General features: G+C 38.3%; 3 protein-coding genes across 3 annotated transcripts in view; all 3 read left to right on the top strand.

Moving 5' to 3' along the window:
• The window catches only part of tctn2 (tectonic family member 2), a 6,079-nt gene extending 5,271 nt beyond the window's left edge, over positions 1 to 808 (top strand). The window contains exons 14-15 of the mRNA XM_005722400.1: positions 35 to 123; positions 536 to 808. Of these exons, the coding sequence (XP_005722457.1) occupies positions 35 to 123; positions 536 to 657 (211 nt within the window). The 3' untranslated portion in view covers positions 658 to 808. The remainder of the gene's footprint in view (positions 1 to 34; positions 124 to 535) is intronic.
• Positions 809 to 3,559: 2,751 nt separating this feature from the next.
• atp6v0a2b (ATPase H+ transporting V0 subunit a2b) lies at positions 3,560 to 18,003 on the top strand. The gene is made up of 20 exons (XM_005722166.1): positions 3,560 to 4,122; positions 4,417 to 4,495; positions 4,780 to 4,877; positions 4,980 to 5,117; positions 5,268 to 5,365; positions 5,867 to 5,993; positions 7,136 to 7,218; positions 7,321 to 7,414; positions 8,023 to 8,235; positions 8,700 to 8,850; positions 12,324 to 12,463; positions 12,575 to 12,729; positions 12,873 to 12,963; positions 13,798 to 13,916; positions 14,318 to 14,522; positions 14,656 to 14,775; positions 14,885 to 15,004; positions 15,105 to 15,222; positions 16,191 to 16,362; positions 16,464 to 18,003. Exons 1-20 carry the CDS (start codon positions 4,006 to 4,008, stop codon positions 16,564 to 16,566), a joined length of 2,541 nt encoding a protein of 846 aa, XP_005722223.1. The 5' UTR covers positions 3,560 to 4,005; the 3' UTR covers positions 16,567 to 18,003.
• A 370-nt stretch (positions 18,004 to 18,373) lies between these two features.
• Positions 18,374 to 22,997, top strand: part of dnah10 (dynein axonemal heavy chain 10) — a 28,464-nt gene continuing 23,840 nt past the window's right edge. Inside the window, exons 1-13 of the mRNA XM_005722165.1 lie at positions 18,374 to 18,720; positions 19,002 to 19,081; positions 19,185 to 19,293; positions 19,496 to 19,611; positions 19,765 to 19,990; positions 20,218 to 20,363; positions 20,571 to 20,801; positions 20,976 to 21,166; positions 21,309 to 21,507; positions 21,640 to 21,834; positions 21,950 to 22,120; positions 22,442 to 22,618; positions 22,735 to 22,902. Of these exons, the coding sequence (XP_005722222.1) occupies positions 18,492 to 18,720; positions 19,002 to 19,081; positions 19,185 to 19,293; positions 19,496 to 19,611; positions 19,765 to 19,990; positions 20,218 to 20,363; positions 20,571 to 20,801; positions 20,976 to 21,166; positions 21,309 to 21,507; positions 21,640 to 21,834; positions 21,950 to 22,120; positions 22,442 to 22,618; positions 22,735 to 22,902 (2,238 nt within the window). The 5' untranslated portion in view covers positions 18,374 to 18,491. The remainder of the gene's footprint in view (positions 18,721 to 19,001; positions 19,082 to 19,184; positions 19,294 to 19,495; positions 19,612 to 19,764; positions 19,991 to 20,217; positions 20,364 to 20,570; positions 20,802 to 20,975; positions 21,167 to 21,308; positions 21,508 to 21,639; positions 21,835 to 21,949; positions 22,121 to 22,441; positions 22,619 to 22,734; positions 22,903 to 22,997) is intronic.

The following is a 22,997-nucleotide window of genomic DNA, read 5'->3' as shown; positions in this document are numbered from 1 at the left end:
AAAGTGTTGCTTTGTTAATTAATTTTTCCCTTAGGTTTTACATGAACTTCACAGAATATGACTGTAACAGGAATGATGTGTGTTGGCCTGAACTCGCCTTTCCCATCACCAAGTATTACACAGGTGAAGATTTGTTAAATTCTAGAAACTGTGCAGTGTTTTTACTCTTTCCTTTTGGACGTTATTTAATCAATTAGGAAGAGTCCTTACCCAGAGAATAATTCCTCTGTATTCTATTTGTGGTTTTAAAATAATTTTATCCATTGTTAGACCTAAAAGCTTAAACAAGAGGAACACAGGCTGTACTCCAAATTACAATGTAATATTCAGTGTAATTGTACCAAAATCAGTTCTAGATTAATAGGATTCTGGTTAAATGTATCTTTAAATGCATTAGTGAATAAAACTGATCCTGAGGTGGATAATAAAAAAAACAAACTCTCATGTGTTTCACTTTTTCCCCCTAGAAACATTTCTAAAAGTTTGGATTACTAAGACTACAGTCAGTGACCTACTTTCCCTTTATCCTTCACAGGCGAGCCATTTTCTCAGTCGCTGGCTAAGGGCATGATCTTGGTTTTCTTCTTTATCGTTGCCTCAGTTCTTGGCACCCCGTGGAGACAAATCAGACAGGCGTGGAACAACTCTGCTCACTAAAACTCAGTGATGATGGTTTAAAGTGTCACTGAGGATAATGACACCTTTTCCTTAATAACATAGTAACTTACATGTTTATTCCTATGATTGTTGTAGGAGTATAAACTGTTGTATTTGTGAACCTTTTTGCAATAAAAATATTTTTCTATTACTTTCTCGTGCATGGGACTTGATTCCTGGTTGTTTTTTTTTTCAGATTTCAGTTGTTCTCACATGACTCAGGGTCATCACCCAGAAGCAAAATATTATTTCAGCGTCACACAGACAGGCAACAGCTGTAACACAGTTACTGTTCCTTAGGATTATAGACCTGGGTTTAAAGTTATTTACTATATTTTATAGTAATAGTAATTTAAATTACCTCAAAGTTGATGTCACAGAGTGATACTGAAATAAATCACCAGTGCAATTTAAATTAAGAAGCAGGAATATTAATAAAAAAAAGTATTTATTTGTGAGACAATGTGCTGACAGTATTTATTAATGTGGTATTTCATGCTGTAAGAGATAATCATCAAATCATTACTGAATGCCGCCTACAGGCCGATATTTATTGCAGCCACAGATGTGCATCAGTCAGCGTTCTGTTGCTGTTTATTGCTGCAGTGTGCACTTTGTGATGAGGTGTGTCTACGCAGCCACATCACTTCCTCTTTTGTTAATTTGTGTTTCCTTTCCATTTTGCACTATTTTATTTTTAGAGTAATTGTTCTTTTTTTTCTTTTCTTTTTTTTAGTCATCACACTTATTGAATCTACATTTTATTTATTTTTACACGAACTATTCTGTGTACTATCTTCAAATGTCCACTAGATACACAGTGAAAATGGAACATAGTATAAATGAACCTCTGGCGTCTTCTTTACTGCTCTGAGTACACTAACAGCACAACAAAATGGAAACGGGGAAATTACACAAATGAACTCAAACAAAGGATTTGGGGCAATTAGGCTTCAGTTTGGGCTGTTAAATTACTACGTTATTCTTTTCATTTGTTTTTGGTGATATGGCTTGTACATACTCTGTGACAGCCAGTTACCAATGTATGTGCTAAGATTGCTAAAAATGCAAATGCATTGTATGAATAATGCAGTTCAATAGCCATTTTGGGGAAGTGCATATTCAAATGTAATTTTTAAGGAGGATCTCATTCTCTCAGTTTCTCTGTTTTTTCAGCAATACGTAATAAACTTCCTAATATTTTCAGTTCACTTCAGCAGCATCACAACCATGACTCCAAAATGGTTTTAGAAGAACCTAAATGATAAAATATAGATTTATTCTGTCTGTGAAATCAGATTTATGCGACCTATTTTACCTCCTGTAGAAGCTTGTTTCTGCCACTGAAAAGAAAGCCATCCACAAGTCAAAATTTGGGGTAAAGTGCTGTGAAAAAGGATTTGCTGCCTTCCTGATTATTTTTTTTTACTCATTTGTCACATGTGTTTCAGACCATCAAATAAAATTCAACTTTAGACAAAGAAAGTAAAAAACTTTCTTTTTCTCAAGTTCACTAGTTCATTCATAGAAAAAAGCTATCCAAACATACCTGGCCCAGTTCTAAATATGCCCTCAAATCTAATGACTGGCTGTGCCACGCTTGGCAGATCTTTTTATTTTTTCAGATCATTGTCCTGCTGCTTAATCTGAGCGCTCTTGAGCTTCAGCATAGTAACTGATGGCTGGACATTCAGAGTTCATGGTTCCATCAATTACAGCAATTTGAACACGTCCTTAAGCAGCAAAGCAGCCTCAGACCATCACACTGCCACCACCATGTTGGACTGTTGGAATGTTGCTCTTTTTTTGAAATTCTGTGTTCGTTTTAAACCAGATGCAACAGCACTCAAACCTTCCAAAACGTTTTTGAGAAAACTTTTCTCAAAAGTCTTGGGGATCATCACCATGTTTTTTTGGCAAATGTGAGACAAGCCTTTGTGTTCTTTTTTGGTCAGCAGTGTTTTTCTCCTCAAACTCTCCCATGCATGCCATTTTTGGCCATTCTCTTTCTTACTTTAATCATGAACCCTGACCTTAACTGAGGCAAGTGAGACCTGCAGTCCTTTAGATGTCGGTCTGGGGTCTTTTTTGACCTCGTGAGTGTGTCATCAGCACGATCTTGGAGTGATTTTGGCAGGCCAGCCACTGCTGGAAAAGTTCACCACTGTTCCATGTTTTCTCCATTTAGGGATAATGGCTTTCACTCACTTAAGTCTTACAAATGGCCTTGTAACACTTTGTAGACTGATAGATGTCAAGGACTTTGTTTCTCAGCTGTTTCTTTAGAACATGGCATGATGTGTTGCTTCTTGAGGTCTTTTAGTGTACTTCACTTTGTCAGACAGTTGGTCTTTTTAAGTGATAACAGATTCTGCGGGTGTGGCAGTAATCAGGCATGACTATGGCTTTTTGCCACTGAATCTAGCTTTCAAAATATTGTGGTTAATCACAGTTAATTCACGATTTAACAAGTGAGGACAATTACTTTTCTCATATGGCGAGGTTTGGATTGGGTTGGGATTTTTTCACTTAATAAATAAAAGCATTATTTAAAAACTGCATTTTCTATTTACTTAATTTGTCTTTATTTATCAATATTAAAATGTGATGATCTGAAACATGTAAGTGTGAAAATTATGCAAAAATAGTAAGGAGGTGGAAAATACTTGTCATTAATACTTTGTTATGTAAAAATGTCAACTTCCTCAGAAGTTTGAGTCTTTGCGTTTGGCTTTTTTTTTCAGTGGTGTAAACAACCTTCCATACACTTCTTGAAAGAATCCAATGAAAAATATCTAAGAGGTCGAAGTTTTTGTCTCAGGTCATGAACCTTCAGTCAGCGTTCAGGGTTTAGCGTTATGTTGACTGTGTTGTGCGCAGACTCCAGGAGGCTGCCGTCATTGGTCAAAGGTACACTGGGTGCCGTGGAATATGATCGCATTCAACAGTGTGAAATGCAGTGACGTGAGTGTTACGGACGTAGGCTAAAACTTCGTAAAGTCTAAGAAGACTTTTCGCCACGTACTAGGATTTAGCGGTCGTAACACGTATTATTTCTTAGCTTCACATTCAATTTTACTGAAACATTTTTCCCCATCCAAGAGTCAACAACATGGCACTTGGCTAGCCAGTTAGCTAGCTAACAGCAATAGTGTGCTGTAACGATAGCTATGTAAATCAGGAGTTATGTAAGGGACGTCTAGTTTTATCACCTGAGCCACATCATGACAAGGGCTACGGACTACTCGACTGAACATTGCTAACATAAAATCTGGAGAAACAGCACCGTTTAGCTTGCTAACATTAGCCCACCCGCGGAAGAGGGGAATATCAGATAGAACTGTCACGATGGCTTCTCTGCTCCGGGGTGAAGAGATGTGTTTGGCCCAGCTGTTTCTACAGTCTGGGTCCGCGTACGACTGCATCAATGAACTTGGAGAACTGGGACTTGCAGAGTTCAGAGATGTAAGTACGAAAACAGACCGCTTTGAATCCGCTAGAAACAGTAATTCATCACTTAAGAAGTTGTAGCTGAACTTTTTGACAGTAATCTAAAAGTTCTCTACAGTCATCAAATAATGCAGTGACGTTTGCTCAGTACATAAAGTGAACGCGGAAGTCACCGGCATATGTCTTAAAGCTACCATAAATGGGATCATACATAGACTTATTGCACAGTTTTTTAAGTTTATTCATGAGATATGTTCAGAGTCCTGCATGAGAAGGTGCTAACGAACATGTACTTTTCACCTGTTTCAGCTCAATCCCACTGTTAACGCATTCCAGAGAAAACATGTCAATGAGATCAAAAAATGTGAAGAAATGGAGAGGATCCTCGGTAAGCATATGTTAGTCTTTGACATTTTAATAGTTCTTGGCTGCTTATGGTGGGAAGAAGATCTCCTCACTGAAGGTAAATCGAGTCATGGGAAATGTCAGCTGGTTGTAGATTTAGTTGAATGCTTAACTCGGTTAACCAAACCCTGGCTTATTAAATTAGGAAGAGAGTAGCACACTGTCAGACTTGTCTTCAATTTCAGTGTTTTTCAAAGGCTGGTCACGGTGTTTGGAAGCGGTTATGATAGTTTCATAAAGTTAAAAATCGCTTGTTGTTTATAACAGGATACCTTCTGAGGGAAATCAAGAAAGCAGATATTTCACTGCCAGAAACAGATGTGAACCCAGCAGCTCCTTTACCCAAGCATGTCATGACTATAATGGTTAGTTACTATCTTATTATTATTTTTATCATAATCATCATTTTTAGTATTATTATTGCTGTCATGTATTGCTAAATATTACACGTTCCTATCGTTTCTCAGGAACAGCTACAGAGGCTAGAGATGGAATTAGGTGAAGTCACCAGGAATAAGGAGAAGCTGCAGAGGAATCTGCTGGAGTTGACAGAGTACACACACATGCTGCGCATCACACGCAACTTTGTCCAAAGAAATGCTGAGGTTAGTGTTTGTGTTGGCTCACCTCTTGAAAAACCCACATTCTCACTACGATGCCACATTGTTTTTCTTTCATGGCTCAGAAATTAGTGTGCTGGCTGATTTCATTTCAGTTGCCTTCTTTACCCTCCTGCGTCTTGTCTTCACTTATAGCGGGAGCCCTTGCAAGTACAGTATGAGGAGTTTCCCTTCCTGGAAAAAGACACATTGATGGACTACAGCAGCATGCAGAGGCTAGGAGCCAAACTGGGGTGAGGGATACAATTCTGTCAGCCTTATCAGTCAGCATTTTATTTATGTTATACAAAGTGAATGCTCCACATGAATGAGGACAGATGCACATTTATTTTCTTTCTAAATAGTTTTCTGTTTCCTTTTCTGTCTGCCGCTGCTCTTCTTACTCACAGATGCACTTTATACTTAGAACACCCACAAACAAACAAGCTATTCACAAAATGCTCTGAAACTGTGAGGCAGCTGTGGCTTTTTGAAAGAACTGATTAATGAAGCAAAAATATATTTAGACTTTGTAAAAACAGAGAGATAGTGTGGTGGGGCACAGATTTAGTTGAATGTGTAGTGACAATGAGGGCTCAAAGAAAAGGTGGCTAAACTTACAGTGCTAGTGCAGTCAGGATGTACTTGGTGTCATTCCCTTTATATTGATACATTAAATTTTTATTTATATTTAATTAATTTAATTGATCTTGATAGAGGATGAGGTCTGACAGCTGCTCGTTTGTCTTTTGCAGTTTCATTTCTGGCCTTATTCAGAGGGTGAAGATCGAGGCGTTTGAGCGAATGCTTTGGAGAGTGTGTAAAGGCTACACCATCCTTAGCTATGCTGAAGTCGAAGAGTATCTGGAAGATCCTGACACGGTAGGTTAAACATGATTTGGATTCCAATTTACTTTTGTTATATTTTGTTATGTTTTACGGTGTGACGTAAAAACATGAGACAGAAAGAAACAAAAGAAGCTTCCTTTTAAAATTTTGCCTGTATCTTATTTCCTAACTAGGCTTGATTAAGGATATTTGACTTTGTACAACAAGTTAATGAACCAGGTTTATTTGATTTAAATCAAATTAACTGTAAGTTAGCTTTAATAGCACACTAAAAACTTTAGTACAAATTGATTTTAACATCTTTGTCCACATGTAATAATGAGAAAACATGCTTATATACCTAAGTAACTCTCCCGCTATGCACATTACTTTCATTTCATGGTAGAAATGGGAAATAAACTCCCGTCTCTTTTTCTGTCTTCCCCCCTCCCTTGCTGTGTGCACACATGGTATTGATGTTATTAAATATTACTGAGAACAAGTCCGTCTTGTTTTGCTGGAGATCAGAGGATGGAGGTGGGAGAGTATCGTAGAGAGTTGTGAATCATGGATTCGCTCCTCTTGGTGACCTGCATGTGTGGTTTGGCAAAGATTTTATGTAGGATGTCCTGACTTCCTGACACAACCTTCCCAGTTTATCCAGACTCGGGACCACCCAAAGCTTAAATCCCAGATTTGTTATGGGACAAAATAGTAGATGACTCTTTTGAAGCTCTTAAGTATTCTTTACTAGTTGTTGATATAAACAGTGAGTGCTGTGATGTTGTCTATTCATAGTGAGAGATACCACTGAATCCACTTGGGAATTTCCTCTGCTTGACCAGAGGCATGACCTCACTAATGGAATGTCAGATGGATTTTTACTGATGGAAGATCGGAAAGGCGTGCTAACGCTCATCACTAAACTCCACAAAAAGAGAGAGAGAGAGTCGTGCTTTTTCAAAAATTGGGGTTTTCAAGGTCAAAGAGCTTTCAGGTCATCAGCTGTATTTCCTCTCATTTTTTTTGGTAAACAACAGCTGATTGTACAAATGCATCTAAATCAGTTTTTGTTTTCCTTAGATTTTTATTAAAGTTACATATATAAGTAAAACCTGAAATCCTTGTCATATTAAACTTGTATTTTTTGTGTCAGTGGTGTCTCCTTTATTTTTTTACACTTCCTTTTTCTGCAGGGTGAACCTACCAAAAGTGTGGTGTTCCTGATTTCCTACTGGGGAGACCAAATTGGTCAGAAAGTGAAAAAGATCTGTGACTGGTAAGTATTTCACAGGACTCGTTAAAAGGCTGGCATCTGTTTTAGACTCTATGCCCAATAGCAGTAAGCTATGAATAATGGCATACTTTTTTCTCTCCACAGCTACCACTGTCACCTGTACCCCTATCCCAGTAACAACGAGGAGAGGGACGATGTTGTGGAAGGACTAAGAACTCGCATTCAGGACCTGAAAACTGTATGTCTGTTGTTTGCTTAATTATCTGATCATACAAGTGTTTAGTTAAGGACAGAAAAAGTTATTATGTGTGACAAGAGAATACTCTTTCTTTATGTTATACACACGATTTCTGCTTTGAACTTCTTTTCACGGTCAAAGAACAAAATGAAATGGTTGATCTGTTTTCTGAACGATTAACCTGGCTGTTGTTCTTGTTAGCCAGTGAGCAAAACTGCACAAACAGCTCAGCTCCTAACAAGAGCATTGCACTGTGAATCCTTTGGTAGCATTAACCCACTGTGACTGAAAGATGGAATTCCACTCAGCCGCTGTAGCACATGATCAACATGAGGCCTCAGCTGAAACTTTATACATGCCACTCTCTCTTTATCTCCCCACTGCTTTGTCTTTTGCCTGTTTTATAACTTTTTCCTGTTATATTCACACACAAACACTCACAAAGGTCTAAATTTGAACATGTTGTTCTTTTTAAATGTCACATACATCATCTTAAAAGAAAAGAAAATGTTTTGTAACTTTTAATCTCTCTCTTTTAAAAAGAAATTCTTAATAATCTGAAGCTATACATCACACTAACAGTCGTGTTTACCTGTTACTGTATCCAGGTGCTTCATAGGACAGAAGACTACCTGAGACAGGTCCTGATCAAGGCTTCAGAATCTGTCTACATCTGGGTCGTCCAAGTCAAGAAGATGAAGGCCATCTACTATGTTCTGAACCTGTGTAGTTTTGATGTGACCAATAAGTGTTTGATTGCAGAGGTGTGGTGTCCTGTCAGTGACATTCCTGCACTGCGGAGAGCGCTAGAAGACGGATCGGTGAGGAACTTCAGCCTGACTGGAGGCTTTTCTGTTTATTTAACCTTTGCTGTTGTTTAAAGGGCTTGGTTTTATTATGATAAAAGCAAATGCTGTGTGAGGCATCAGTCTTTGCCCCACTTTATTTAAAGAAAAACACATTTTGCGTTGCTTGGGTACTGAGGGCTCACTATTGATTCATTTTGCAGGTTGAGAAGTGTAAAAGTGTGTATTTGTGAAAAAGAACTACAAAGATGTGTTATTGTTAATACATGTTTATGTATAGATTTTAAAATACATATAAAATATAAGTTATTTAGAGCTGGGGCACTTTATAGATCTAAAAACGGTACATTATACTGTCTGTACGGCTTTTTAAAAATGATTTAGAGTTCTGTATATATTTCTTATATGTACATTTGTGGAGAAAAGCTTCTTGTAACCTACTTACATGTTACATGTGTAACTTCCCATTGATGTTTCAGAGGAAAAGTGGAGCAACAGTTCCTTCCTTTGTTAATCGTATCCCCACAACTGACACTCCTCCCACCCTGATAAGGACCAACAAGTTTACCTCTGGATTTCAGAATATTGTAGACTCCTATGGAGTGGGCAGCTACAGGGAAGTAAACCCTGGTAAGTGAGATTTGTACCTGTCTGTCTAACACACACACACACACACACACACACACACACACACACACACACACACACACACACACACACACACTCACTATGGGCCCAACTAATGTATCAAAACCAGCACTTTATAATTCTGAATGTTTGAACGATTCTGTATTGAAAGTAAGAGCTGACGGCTACATCAGCACGCATTAAGCTAAGGGGGGCGGGTCCTGAGATACTCTCTCAACTGACATGCCTATCAGTGAGAGCACAGGATACCAGTGATTGATACATTACACTAGGTGTCGGCAACCCTGGGCACGCGTGCCACAGTTGGCACGCAAAGGGTTAACTGATGGCACGACCATTTGCCCGGTGGGCCGATGGTAAGTTTTCATTTTTATGGGCCGATGATTTTATTTTATTCTTTTTTGTAACGGTATAAACAATGAAAGGTGGTGTATTGGCCAGATGCTGGCCGTTGTGTAAAAATTAGTCTGTTGTTTGGTGGCGGATATGGCGGAGCTTCCCCAGGTTCAGTAACATTAGCAAGTGGTGGAGGCCAGCAGGTGGATGAGGGAAAGGGGAGGCAGGAGGAGGAGAGACCCGAGGCGGCCGCCGGTCCGAGTGTCAGGTGAACTGAACTTCAGGTAAGAAGTTATGACCTGCAGTCTATCTGGGTCAAATATAAACCAAGTTTAGGTGCAGTTTATTTTTCGTTGGGCTGACTTTTTACAGTCGGTTACAATAACTCGTACTGTGTATTAGCTAGCTATACAGCTGGGTGGGTGCTATGATGTTGCTGATAGTAAACTTTATTTTATTCATAAGGTTAGTTAGTAGAGTTGCCAACCGTTGCGTAAAAAGACTGAATCGTCTCGTATTCAGAGAAAACATCACGCGTTTCGTGTTGAGCTGAAACAGTTTGTCCCGTACTTCAGCTAGAATGGAAAAAAGACACAAAGCTGGAGTTATTCTGTCGTTACGCTGCACAGCTGCCTCTTCTTCTCTCATTCTCTTCTTTCAGTTTCTACTTCAATCATGAAACTGATCAATGATCAGTTGATCGGCTTTTCTCTCTTGTTTGTTTGTCGCCCACTTTGTGCCAGAAAGAGGAAACCGCTGGATGTTGCGCTAAACAACAGCAGCACGTTTAAGCTTGATCAGCTGTTGTTAGAATTTATTTAATATTAATTTCTAGTATCAGTTGATGTTTGCTGGAGCCACAGCTGTAAAGCTGCTGGTCATGATATCGGTTTGGATATGTGGTGAGAGGGAAACATGAAGATGAAACCAGGAGATGTCCTTACTGAATCATCAGAGCTGAACAGGTGATGGAGAAACAGGCTTACCTTTAGGTGACATGAATGAGTTGAAGTTATGAACTGTTTCTGAGAGACAAATAACACCAGGATCCTTTTCTATGTAGCTGACAGCTGGTAACTGTGCAGGGGCGGGTCTAGCAAAGTTTTGCCAGGGGGCCAGGTAGGGCATTAACAGGGAGAGGGGGGCACAAAGAAATACTTTCTTATTCTTATGTAAAATGTCTGGCTGTTATTAAATAATTATCTGAATCTTACAACCAAAGTTTTTATCTGATGTAAAATGTATAGAAATCATACATATACCAACAAGACTGTACATCACTGTCACAACAGCGTTTGTTTTCATTCAAAGGCTTTATGGCTTTAATACCTGGTGGGCCGGTCTCTAGTCAAAATGTCCGGGCCGATTTTTTGTCCCAGTCCAGCCCTGGGCACGACACGCAGTGAATTAATCTGAGAAGGTGCATTAAAAATAAATGGACGGGCCAGCGGTGCACATCGCAAATAAGCTCACATAGAAACATTAGTTGTGCTGCTTCTTAATGACGGTATCTTAGCTAACAACCCCAACTACCAGATTCAACTTGTAATTGGCTAAAAATAACTTACCTACCGGTGAGAGGGATGTTGTTAGCGTTCCATGTTCCGAAACTTCAAAAGCTTCAGGAGCTTTCCGCTCAGCACAGCATCAGCACCACGGAAATACACGGATACATCCGTAGACTTGAGACAGAATTCGCAATACGTTTTTGGGACTTTCAGGTGTTTGGACCAATGTTTTCTTTTCTGATCAAACCAGAAATCTTTAATGAGCAGCTGGATTTGTCTCGCATTAACTGGCCGAGTTAATGCCAGTTAATGCAACATCGAAATGCAGCTGATTGAAATGAAAACCTCGACTCTGTGGGGGTCAAAGTTTGCAGAACTACAAACGCAGCTGGAACCCACAGCTGTGCGTGTTCATGGAGCTTGCATTTTCACCTGCTGGACATCACTACCTGACAAGTTTAACTGTCTTCAGAACATTGCAGAGGCCTTATTGACAGTATTTGGTTCTACATATCTGTGTGAGCAGATTTTCTCTCACATGACTGTCCTCAGGTAGCTGTCTGAATGCTGGACACTCGGAGACCTGTGTCTGTGAGTGGGAGACCAGAGATCAGATTAACATGTGTATTAACAAACATGCCATATATCTACAAAGTTGTTCTATATAGTGTGTAACTGTTAATATAGAGCGTTATTAAATTTATTGCTAATGCAATCATATGGCACATTGACTTCTGAGGAAATTTTTAGATGGCACTCGTCATCAGAAAGGTTGCCTACCCCTGCATTACACTATTACCTAGGCAACCACAGCCTGAAATGTTCTGTGCGTGATAAGCAAATTGCTCCCTGTAACAATGCAGGCAACCTTCAGATTAGCTTTTTATGATATTTTAGATATAGCATGATTTATCTTAACTTAGTATTAGTAGTTTTAGTAGCTATTTTTCTGTTACTTTATAATAAAGAGATTTAAAAAATCCAAATGAGTAATAATTATTAAAAAAAATAAAGGTTCCAATGATCCAAAAACCAGTTAATAATAGTATAATAATGTATTTGTAATACTATAGTAACCTCATTATAATAAATATCTGTACTTTATCTAGATTAAAATTGGTAGTATGGTGATAATAATAGGGTAACATGCTCATAATTATAGCATAATTAATATAGATTAATTATTATAGGCTCCTATTAGACTAATATGTTTAAAATTGCACTAAAATTCTTGCAAGTCAAAGTTGATAACTATCATATTTTATTGCAGAAATGATTGTCCTTTATGAGTGAAACATACCCTTTTGTTTCAATGTTAATATTTATATGTGTAAAAATTGGTGGAAGAGTCACAAAATTATATGTATTTATGTGTATATATGATGTGACTTCTTATGTTGAAATGCAGTTTTTACAGGTGTTTCAGTATAAATGAGGCCTTCAAAACAGTTTGTTGTAGCTGCAGTGACATTACTTTACTATCAAGTTATTACATTACAGTTATATTAATACTAATGCCTTTGTTGTCCACCCTTGTACTATCGTATTTATTTTTAAAAAGCTTTAAATGATCATTCACTGTGCTTTTTTCCCCCTTCTGCTTATTTTTAGCTCCATTCACAATCATAACTTTCCCATTCTTGTTCGCTGTGATGTTTGGTGACCTTGGTCATGGCGTTCTCATGGCTCTGTTTGCTTTCTGGATGGTTTTGTATGAAAACCACCGCAAATTTAAAAACACCAGGAATGAGGCGAGTACTCCAAAGTTTTTGGAAAATGCCCTTTCTAAAGTTTATTTGTTTTGCATGGGTAAAAGCAGTCTCTCAGAAGTATAATTAAGTGATTTTAATGTGCACATGCAGATCTTGAACACATTCTTCGAGGGGCGTTATATCATTCTGATGATGGGACTGTTCTCTATCTACACTGGGCTGATATACAATGACTGTTTCTCAAAATCTCTCAACATCTTTGGTTCTGGATGGAGTGTGCTTACCATGTTTGAAAAAAAGTGGAAGTAAGTACCTTTTAATAAGAAGAACTTCATATAACAGGAAGTTTACAACTGTGTTTTTAAAGATAAGATGAATATAAGATGAATTTTGTAAAATCAGTTTCACAATCACAGACACTACTACGGGTTTCATTTTTGCCCTACAGCAATAGTGTCCTCTGTAAGAATTGCCAGCTAACTTTGGATCCAGCTATTCGAGGTGTTTTTAAAGGGCCGTACCCTCTGGGAATTGACCCGGTGAGTAGACAGTTTTAAGAGCTAGCTTAAAAATATGATATCATGTCATATATATACTGATCATGCATAACATTACGAACACTCACAGGTAGAGTGCATAACAGTGATTATCTCTTCATCGTTGGACCTGTTATGTTGGTGGGATACATTAGGGTGCAAGTGAACATTTTGCCATCAAAGTAAATGTGTTAGAAGCAGGAAAATGGGTAAGCATGAGGATATGAGATGACTGGGTCAGAGCATCTCCAAAAGTGCAGCTCCTGTGGGGCTTCCCCAGTCTGCAGTGGACAGTATCTATCAAATGTGGTCCAAGAAAGGAACAGTGAGAGCAACACAGTGTTAGGCAGTTGGTCATAATGTTATGCCTGATTGGAATAATGGATTTTATCATTACTTTTTATGGTTTGGTGGTTTATAACGTGATTCATCTTAAATTTTGATATTTTGCACTTGAATGTTTTTATTGACGTGTGAAATTTAAATCCTGTTATTTAAAAAGGTTAAAGAAAATCAGTCACCAGGATGTTGTTGATACAGTAAACTGGATCAATTCCTAACTGATTAAACTCATTAAAAGCAGTCAGTTTGCTTGATAACCAATTTCACTCATACATTATCAGCCACACATTCTTCAATAAAGCAAAATTTCTGGTGTCAGGGTTGCTGTTATTGAATCACTTAGGTAAAAGTAACCTTATTAGACACGCAACAGTAATAGTCTTATAATCCTCATGTTGGTAATGTATCACAGTAATAAGCAGAGCTACTTATTCTGTTTGCTCCAGTTAATCCCTGAAGTCACCAGTAATAACATGTCACCTTTCCTTTGTAAAGATTTGGAACTTGGCAACGAACCGGCTTACATTTCTTAACTCCTATAAGATGAAGATGTCAGTGATATTCGGGGTCATACACATGATCTTTGGGCTAATCCTCAGCACCTACAATCATCTGTAAGTACTAGTTTACTGTTTTCATTACCCTGTGAAAGCCCTTAAGAGCCAGTATTTCGCTTTGGAACAAGTTGTCATTTTAGCTGCTGGAGCTGGGAAAGAATAGAGACGTGTGTTCGCTCTTGTAGACGGCAACAGAACCTTTAGTTTTCTTGGCAAAAAATGTTTATAACTTATGCATCTTTAAGCCTACGCAAATTACATGCTGGCAAACATAGAGATGGAAGAAAGTCTTGCAGTGTAAAAGGTTATTTCATGTATTGTAGGAGTATTTTCTGTGGGAGAGAATACCTCTGTCCTATGTAGACATTGAGCTGCACAAAAAAGCATGATGTCAGCTCCTTAAGTAACATGATATCGTTTTTAATAGTCTGCCTTCTTTTTGTTTGTCAAAAAAACAGATACTTCAGGAAGAAGTACAACCTGTACTTGGTGTTCATCCCTGAGCTCGTGTTTATGCTGAGTCTGTTTGGATACCTGGTGTTCATGATATTCTACAAGTGGCTCGCCTTCTCGTCTGAGGACGCTCCGAGCATTCTCATCCACTTCATAAACATGTTCATCATGCAGGATGATAGTTCATTGAAGCCCCTTTACCCAGGACAGGTAAGCAGCTCCACTCTTTCAGCTGTGTGTTTACGTGCTTAATGAACACATTCAGTCTAATGTTATTTAAAATATCCCACAGAAGTCCCATACCTTCATTATTTAAATTATTTATTTATTTTGGCTCTTCCAGAATGGTCTGCAGATATTTCTGGTGATCATTGCTGTTCTCTCGGTGCCTGTTTTACTCCTGGGGAAACCCATCTACCTTTATTGGCTAAAAAATGGAAGTCACCGCTTGGTAATGTACAGGGTAAGGGTTTGAGATTCATGCCTGCATTTAAAAGATGTGAAAAACATCACCAAATATTTTTCCTTGGTGTAAATTTTCAAACACACTTAGTTTGTCCGTTTGATTTTAGGGATATGAGCGTGTGCGACGCAGCAGTGATGAAGATCTCTGCCTGATGAGGGCTCATGACATGGAGGAGGGCAGCAGTCACAGTGATCTGTCTACTAGTGAGGATCACCATTCAGAGGAGGTCAGTGTTGCAAACAGCTTGGTACCTTTTCATCTCGTATTTGCTCATAAGCAAACATTTTTACCAGTTGCTACATTCATTTATCTTTTTTATACAATAGTTTGACTTTGCAGAGGAGATACTTCATCAGTCCATTCACACCATAGAGTATTGCCTGGGTTGCATCTCCAACACAGCCTCTTACCTAAGGCTCTGGGCTCTAAGCTTGGCACATGCCCGTAAGTACAAGATCATTAATAATTATTATGTGTTCTAAAACAAAGTGCTTCTTCACAATGTTACAATGGACTTTGCTCTTAATTGTTACTTAATTTTTCAGACTTTACTAGGTTAATCAAGTATCAAGTTGTGGCCTCTATTCCAGTTCCAGTATTTCTCACATAACCTGTTTTTACATTGTCCACATTTGTCCTTTCTAACATGCAGAGAAAATGATTAAATATGCAGGCTATGAGATGGCCACTCACTAGCAGTACATTCAGCAGACTATTAGCTGCCTTGTTTCATTTGTTGTCAGAAGCTTGCATGCACTCTTCATGGGCATGAAAGGCATTGTCATTTTTGGCTGTTAATGATTTCTTTGAACTCTAATCTTTTTCAAGGTTTCATAATTGTACAGGACACATTTTTAAGGACTTAAAAAAAACAAGAATAGTTTTGAATAGTTTGAATAGTTTGGCTAATCACACAGGGTCAAAAGTATACGCAGAGGCTTAAATATATACCTATGTCGCCACTAATGTTTGGTTAAATGTCCTTAAGGAAGCTGCGACTCAGTCAGAGGCTTTTTGTAGCCGTCAACAAAGTTCTGGTGTAAATCTGGCAGAATATTTGACACTTCTTGGCAGAACTGGTGGAATTCATTTAAATGGGTCGGTTTCCTGGACAGAGCTGGCTTTTAAGCATAGTCCACAAATTTTCTATAGTGTTGAGGTCGGGGCTTTGGGAAGACCATTCCAGCAGCTTTATGTTAGGCTGTTTTATCAATTCCAAAACAAGTTTTGCTGTTTTCTTGGGATTATTGACCTGTTGGAACACTCATTGGTGTCCAGGTTCACCACCCATGACCATGACATTAATGTCCATGATGAGTGAGTGTAAAAAAATTTTCTTGACCTGTGATTTGCCAGAATTTTGTATTTCTCTAAATGGATGCTGAAGTAGATTTTATTATTTGCCATCACAGAGCTGTCAGAGGTGCTGTGGGCCATGGTCATGCGAATAGGACTAAGAATGGACACAAAACTTGGGGTTGTAGTCCTGGTGCCATTGTTTGGCCTGTTTGCTGTCCTCACTGTGTCCATCCTCTTGGTAATGGAGGGTCTCTCTGCGTTCCTTCATGCTCTTCGGCTACACTGGTAAGACAAAGCACTAAAGTACTGTGTGTGATAGGATCAATATGTTCTGAAGTATCTGTTTTCGTGTTTATAATTTCGGTTTCTCATCTTTTTATCCACAGGGTGGAGTTTCAGAATAAATTCTACAGTGGGACTGGTGTCAAGTTTTGCCCGTTTTCCTTCTCTCTCCTACCATCTTGCTTTGAGCAGGATGGGTTACTGTGAAGTGACTATTGAGAAATTGTCTTAGTTGGTAACCAGAACCAAAACAAGCCAACAGGGTTCTGTACTTGTGAAGACCTTTTCCAGAGGTATGATCAAATAGTTTGGATATTTATTCTCATTTTTTATTATTTACATTTCATGTAAAGAAATTTATGGCGAGATTCAGAAATTCGTGTAACTTTCAATTCTTTTGTGTCAGGATCATTAAGTTTCACTGCAGAGTGTTTTTCGGGTGAAATGTTAGCCTCAGATTTAACATGCAACTCATCAAATTTTTATAAGGTACAATTGTTAATGGTCATTGATGTCACTTGCATGGAGAGACAAATCTTCCAAATGCAGGATCAATATAGGAAAATGTAATGTATAAAATTTTAGTATTAGCCAACATTAGCAGTAATAAGAAAGCGAAGGGCCGTAACATTTGGCTACTTAGAAAACACCTTTGGGATAAATATGTTGGTAGTTTTGACCTTACTGTGGACATTTGTGATCTAATAAGATGGAAGTTTATTTATTACTTTGTGTTTCCTCATTTTCTTCTTCTTTAACAAGCTTTAATTCATTTCAGCATCCTGGTTTATGTGTTTATATTAATTTTTTTTCCCCAAGGCGTTTTTGTTTTTGGCAGATTTGGTTTCCACACAGTAGAGAGTGAGCCAACCTCTCATTTACATTGCTCGACTTTATTGCACTGACTGCCTTACCAAAATTACCACCCCACGACAGCATAATGTATCATCCTTAATGCCCAGCTTGTAGTACCAAAACAAAGCAAAGGATCCCTGACTTTTAACTTTTGAAAAGTGCTTGAGCAGGTGTGTGAAGGGATGTAAATACTTTTACAGATTAAACAAAAAAAATTACATATATATTTTGTAATGTATCAGAATTGCAGATGAATGTTAAGGAATGTGATTATTACTTTCATGCATTCACAGTGTTGCCTTTGCACCTACTACTTACTGTATAGCTTAACATTCCTACCATGGAAAAGCTCACATCCTTTGACTCAGCTCTGCTGGTCACGAGCCTTTTACTTTCAAACATCCTTTGATGGGTGAAGATTGGAGGTATTGTACTCGTGCCAGGCACTAGTGTTTGCTTATTTTCTAAAAGTGTACTGTTTAGGATTGGTATTGGAGTTGGTAAAGGGAAGTTCTGTCAGTATGTTTTTCTTTTTCTTTTCAGTGGTTCATTGTAATGTCAAAGCTTTGAGACAGAATCAGCAATCTTTGTTTTGTTGAATCAAATTGTTTCATTATTAATTGATTCGTTAAAGCTAAATTGTTAAAATATAGATTGAAGGTGTATTGTAATTTCTTATGATGCTACCCTTTTAATATCATGTATTTTCTGATCATACACTTCAGGTTCTAACTCTTTTACAACAAACGTCTGTTCTTTCTTAATGTCAATAAAATGTATTTGAGGTTTGTTTTTTTTCCTCTTCAAGCCCTTAAATGTCTTCCCTCCTTGGGTTTATACAAGCCTTACTGAAGGGATTCCGTCAGGTCAAGTTTCACATCCATGAGTTTTATGTAATGTGGTTACAGATCAAGGTATTGTGGCACTAACACCACTGACGTGGACCCGTGGTTGGTGTGGTTCAATAGGTAGCCTTTAGGGTCTTTACTCTTTTTTTTTTTTGTTTTGTTTTGTTTTTTCACCACAATAACGGGCGGATGGAATATTGTCGTCATTTGTGTGCATTTTGACTATTTTGCTGTATAGACCAGAAATTGAAATTGACCCTTACAGTCAAAGCTCCGGGAAATAATGTCTCTCACCATGTACGCCACGAGACGTTTGGTTGCCGAGGCAACGCAAAACACAGTTTACGGTGAGTTTCAGAGCTCGAAATCGCTGCCGACATGATGACGTTAACTAATGGTAAATAGGTGGATAAAATATTGTGGAAAAATATGGTGCACGACGATTTACGAGTGGAGTGGATCCGACAGCGGGTGTCTGCTGGGTTTAATTTAAGGAAATGTCCCGACTGTTTCGATGAACTGCTCAGTCGGAGAGATGGAGAAGAAGAAGAGAAAATTATCCGTTATTTGAACTTCGTCTCCGAGGAAGACTCTCCATCGTGTCTTCTGTTTTTCAAAACTGTTAGAGAGGAAGAACGTGAAGTAGAAGTTCCCGTCGGTAAGTCCTGGTGCTTGTGCCCTCACTATGGCTATCAGTCACCCGCAGGTCAGAAAGCCCAGTGTCTCTGAAAGCTAATACAAGTTTGCAAAAGTGAATAAAGTTTCGATGAACCCGTATCCTTTTACTGTATTGCTTTTGGGTTAATGTAGGATGTTTTTACTGGTACCTTTGACCATGTTTCAGCATACTCTCAGAAAGTTTATTACTTATGTAATTTAACAACGCTGTGGACATTTGGACCGCAAGACAACATCTAACAATAATGTTTACATTACCAGAAAAGAAAACTGGAGATCCTGACCCAGGTGGGGCAGAGAACACCACCGACTTCATTACAAATGATGATAGGGAAAGTCATGTGAGATCAAACTTTAAAACTGATATAATTATTAATGCATTATTGATTGAGAGGCTCAAGATAGTTAAGAAGGTTTAACATATTTCTGGTTTGGTGATTTCAGAGGACTGAGATAAATCTGGTCTATCACACTGAGCTTCACCTAGCTGTCAACCAGTACCCACAGAGATTTTTGAAATCTTGTGTCTTCTACTTTCTCAGGAACACAAAGGGTGAGATGCTAGTTCCTCATCGTCATACTTAAACATGTTCAAGCCTACAGGATTCTTGTTTATCTTATTTGCTCTCTCACCTGGTTTTTGCGTCTCTAACTTTATTTATCCCTCTGATGTACTTATTTCTAATCTTGTCACTTCTAATCTTCCATATATAAAAGCAATAAACAAGATACTGAGTTGTTGTATTATAAAACAGAGACTATTGTTGAACCACTGGACATGAATGAGGTCAATATCATGATGCCCTCGCTGTTTGACATCGGCATGCATTGTGGAAACCCTCTTCAGGTGCTGCAAAGCAAACTTGCCCATGTAAGAAAAATACGAAATACAACTGATCAGGAGCAACTTTTGTTAGTAGGACTGAAAGTTGATGTAACAGCAGCATACTAGCTTTTAATCTTATTATTGTATATGGAAAAACATCAGATTTTCTAATGAATATTTGACTGCATCTCCTCTCAGGTCTATATACCCATGCTTACTGCCAACCAAATGGCAGTAGCTGGAGCAGGTGATCAAAGTGAGGAAGTTTCTCATCAGGAGAAGATGAATGGGAAGAGTGAAGCAAATGAAACAAAGAGTTTAGTGAAGCCAAGTGGGCAATTTATTATTCGTGATGAGTTGCTCAACATAACGCATAAACATTTGGGACTGCTGAACACGACTCTCCAACACCTTCAGCTTGAAGGTTTGTTTAATTACTTGAACCAAGGGCTTGCTATTGTTAAAGGCAAAAACTCACCATGATTTTTAATTTTTATTAGAGTATATAGATTTGCAAGAAAATGCTTTTTCTTCTCTCAGTTTCCAAGCAAGTGTATCGACTAGTACTGATAAATGTTTACAGGACATTAGTTATTTTTTATGCCCATTCACAAAAAGTGATTCAGTCTAAAAGCATTCTACATGTCACAGATGGGATTTTACTGCACATTCCTGAGCTGGAGTTGGAAGACCTGCCTTCGAATCCAGAGATGGTAGAAAGCTTGGAGCAGTGCTTGATGAACTGGCAAACGCAAATAACCATTGTTATTGAGGAGCAGAAAAACAAAAAACCACAGGTTTGTAATTGTAATTTCATGTTCTGAGATTCAGTCCAGGAACTAAAGCAGGAGAAATAATTTTTCTGCTAAATTTATGCAATATTGTCAAGAATTTAAGAAATACCCATCGACCTAAAAGGAAAACTTTCAGTTAAAGAATGTCTCAACTGCACCTGGTGACATGCAGTCGCTAGACTCAATCATTCACTCTCCATTTTCATCCAGGCGCCTGGTCCTTTGGCTGAGATAGCACTTTGGCAGGAACGTGCGTCTGTCCTTAATGCTCTGAGTGAACAGCTTAATCATCCTGCAGTAGGGAAGATCGTGGAGGTGATGACCAAAGCAGGTGCAGGCATTGTTCTTACACTGGAGGGAGCGATTGCTGAACTTACTAAATACCGTTTGGAGTCAGATGAGAATTTACGCTTCCTCAAGACACTAGAAAGGCATTTCATGGTAAGAACATTATTGCTGACTATACAACAAAAGGTAGTTACATGAAACTAAAAGGTTCCATGAATCTATAAATTTTTTGCAAGGACAAAAGGAAAAGGAATCAAAAGAATGATTGTGGATCTGTTGTGTTAACTTCTCCTTCACTTTTATCAAAGCTACCATTGTCTGTTTCAGAATCTGGCTACTGGAGCAAATTTTGGTGTGATCTTGGAGACCATCCCTCCTTTAATGGAGAGCCTGCAAATTGTATGGATGATCTCCTACCACTATAACACGAACGATTGTATGGTCCCCTTAATGGAGCGAATTGCCTGGCAGCTGTGTGAACGTGTGACTCAAGCCATAGATGTCCACACGCTGTTCAAGTATATGTGGATCCATTTACATATTCTGAGACTTTTTAATTTATAGTAAAACCAAATTTATTGTTCAGTAGTCAAACAGAATCATTTATTCAAATGTGATGTTTTCTTGTGTCAGTATAACAGTGTGTTGTGCCTTAAACAGAAACAACAGGGGAGTTGCCAAATCCAAGGTCTACGAAGCTAAGCAGGTTTTAAGTCAGTGGAAGACATCCTACTTTGAGAGGCGTGCTGAAATTGAGCAATTGAGCAAGGCTTCACGTTGGGAGTTTGACCGTAAGAAACTGTTTGAGAAGACTGATTACATGGCTTCTGTCTGCCAGGATCTGTACAATGTTTTGCAGGTTGGTGTGAATATTTATATGTATAAAATACATATATAATTCATAAATACTGACCTCTCACACAATATCTGAAGATTTGAATGTGTAAAATAAACTTCAGATTTTTATTTCTCATGTGTTTGTGTTGGGTAGATTTTGGAGGAGTTTTACAATATCTTTGGCCCAGAGCTATTGAGTGTGACAGGTGACACAAAACACATTGATGAAGTGCACCGCACAGTGGAAAATCTGGTTGTGCCCCTTGAGGAGGCCGTTTTTAGTCCTTTCAACATCTCTAAGATGAGCAGCTGGAAAATGATCATGCAAGACTTCAACACGGCAGTTCAGGTGGGTTTCAGATATTGCAGAAGCTGTTTGGTTGTTCTAAATGCACAAAGTAATTAAACAGCTTGGACAAATATAACTGTGCAATATTTCAAGCTGAATGCGTGTGTCTGTTTAGGCTATTGAGGCAGAAGCGATGCACTTTATTGACGAGTCTTTTAAGACACTGCACTCTTCAACTGATGCCTTTGACATGCTGCTGAAGTTTAAACACATTCGCACCAGAGAGGTCATCAGTAACCATCTGATGAAAAAGCTTGACGATATCTTGGAGCAGTACTGCAAGGAGGTAATATGCTATTGAATAAAACATGCTAGCATCTATTTAACATTAAAGTTACTGTTAAAATCATTTTGAAGCTTCAGCTGAGGAACAGTTCACCCAAAACAATGTAACTTAAGTTGGTGAGCATGTGTGTATCAAATAATGCTACAGATAACTAAAATCTACTAACAAATGACATTTATTCTTTATACCTTTGATCTGTCAAGCTTTGGCTAACTTATCCTTATAAAATCTCGCCGTAAACGTTTCATAAAGGTAAATACTAAAGTTTTGTAATTTATGTGAGTGACACGTAGTCATTTTGTTGGTGTGGTTGTACTGTAGGTGGACAGGACACGGGAAATTTTTGAGACAATGAAAGACAAACCACCGTTAAATAAGAATGAGCCTCCTGTGGCTGGGGCAATCAGATGGGCACGATTTCTATTCCATCGCATCAAATATGCCATCCTCCCCTTCTTGAAAGTGCCGGAGATGTTGGACTGTGAAAAGAACAAAGTGGTGAGTTATTTCAAAACGCTTTATGTCACCATTAATGTTAAACTGTTTATACACTAAAATGCTTTTTAAAACAACTTTCTGTGATTTTCTTTCTTTTTCTTTTCTTTCTGCTGTAGTTTGCTCAGGCCAGAGAGAAGTATGTAGAAGTGGCAGAGCAGCTGAAGGACTATGAGGCAGCAAAATACGAAAGCTGGATGGTGGAGACAGAACATAATTTGCCTTTGCTAATGAAAAAACCCATTTTGGCCATGGTTACCAGTAAAAACTCAACTCAAACAGGACTAGTATGTGTCTTTTGCTATTTCCTCATAACTGTTGTATCTTATATTGTGTGTTTGTGAAGGTTCTCTTATATTGTGTGTTAAGACTCTCTAAAATT

The sequence above is a fragment of the Pundamilia nyererei genome, unplaced genomic scaffold, assembly GCF_000239375.1.
Source record: "Pundamilia nyererei isolate P.nyererei 1_Seehausen unplaced genomic scaffold, PunNye1.0 scaffold00006, whole genome shotgun sequence".
NCBI classification, from domain to species: Eukaryota; Metazoa; Chordata; class Actinopteri; order Cichliformes; family Cichlidae; genus Pundamilia; species Pundamilia nyererei.
This window is presented reverse-complemented; position numbering and strand designations above follow the sequence as displayed.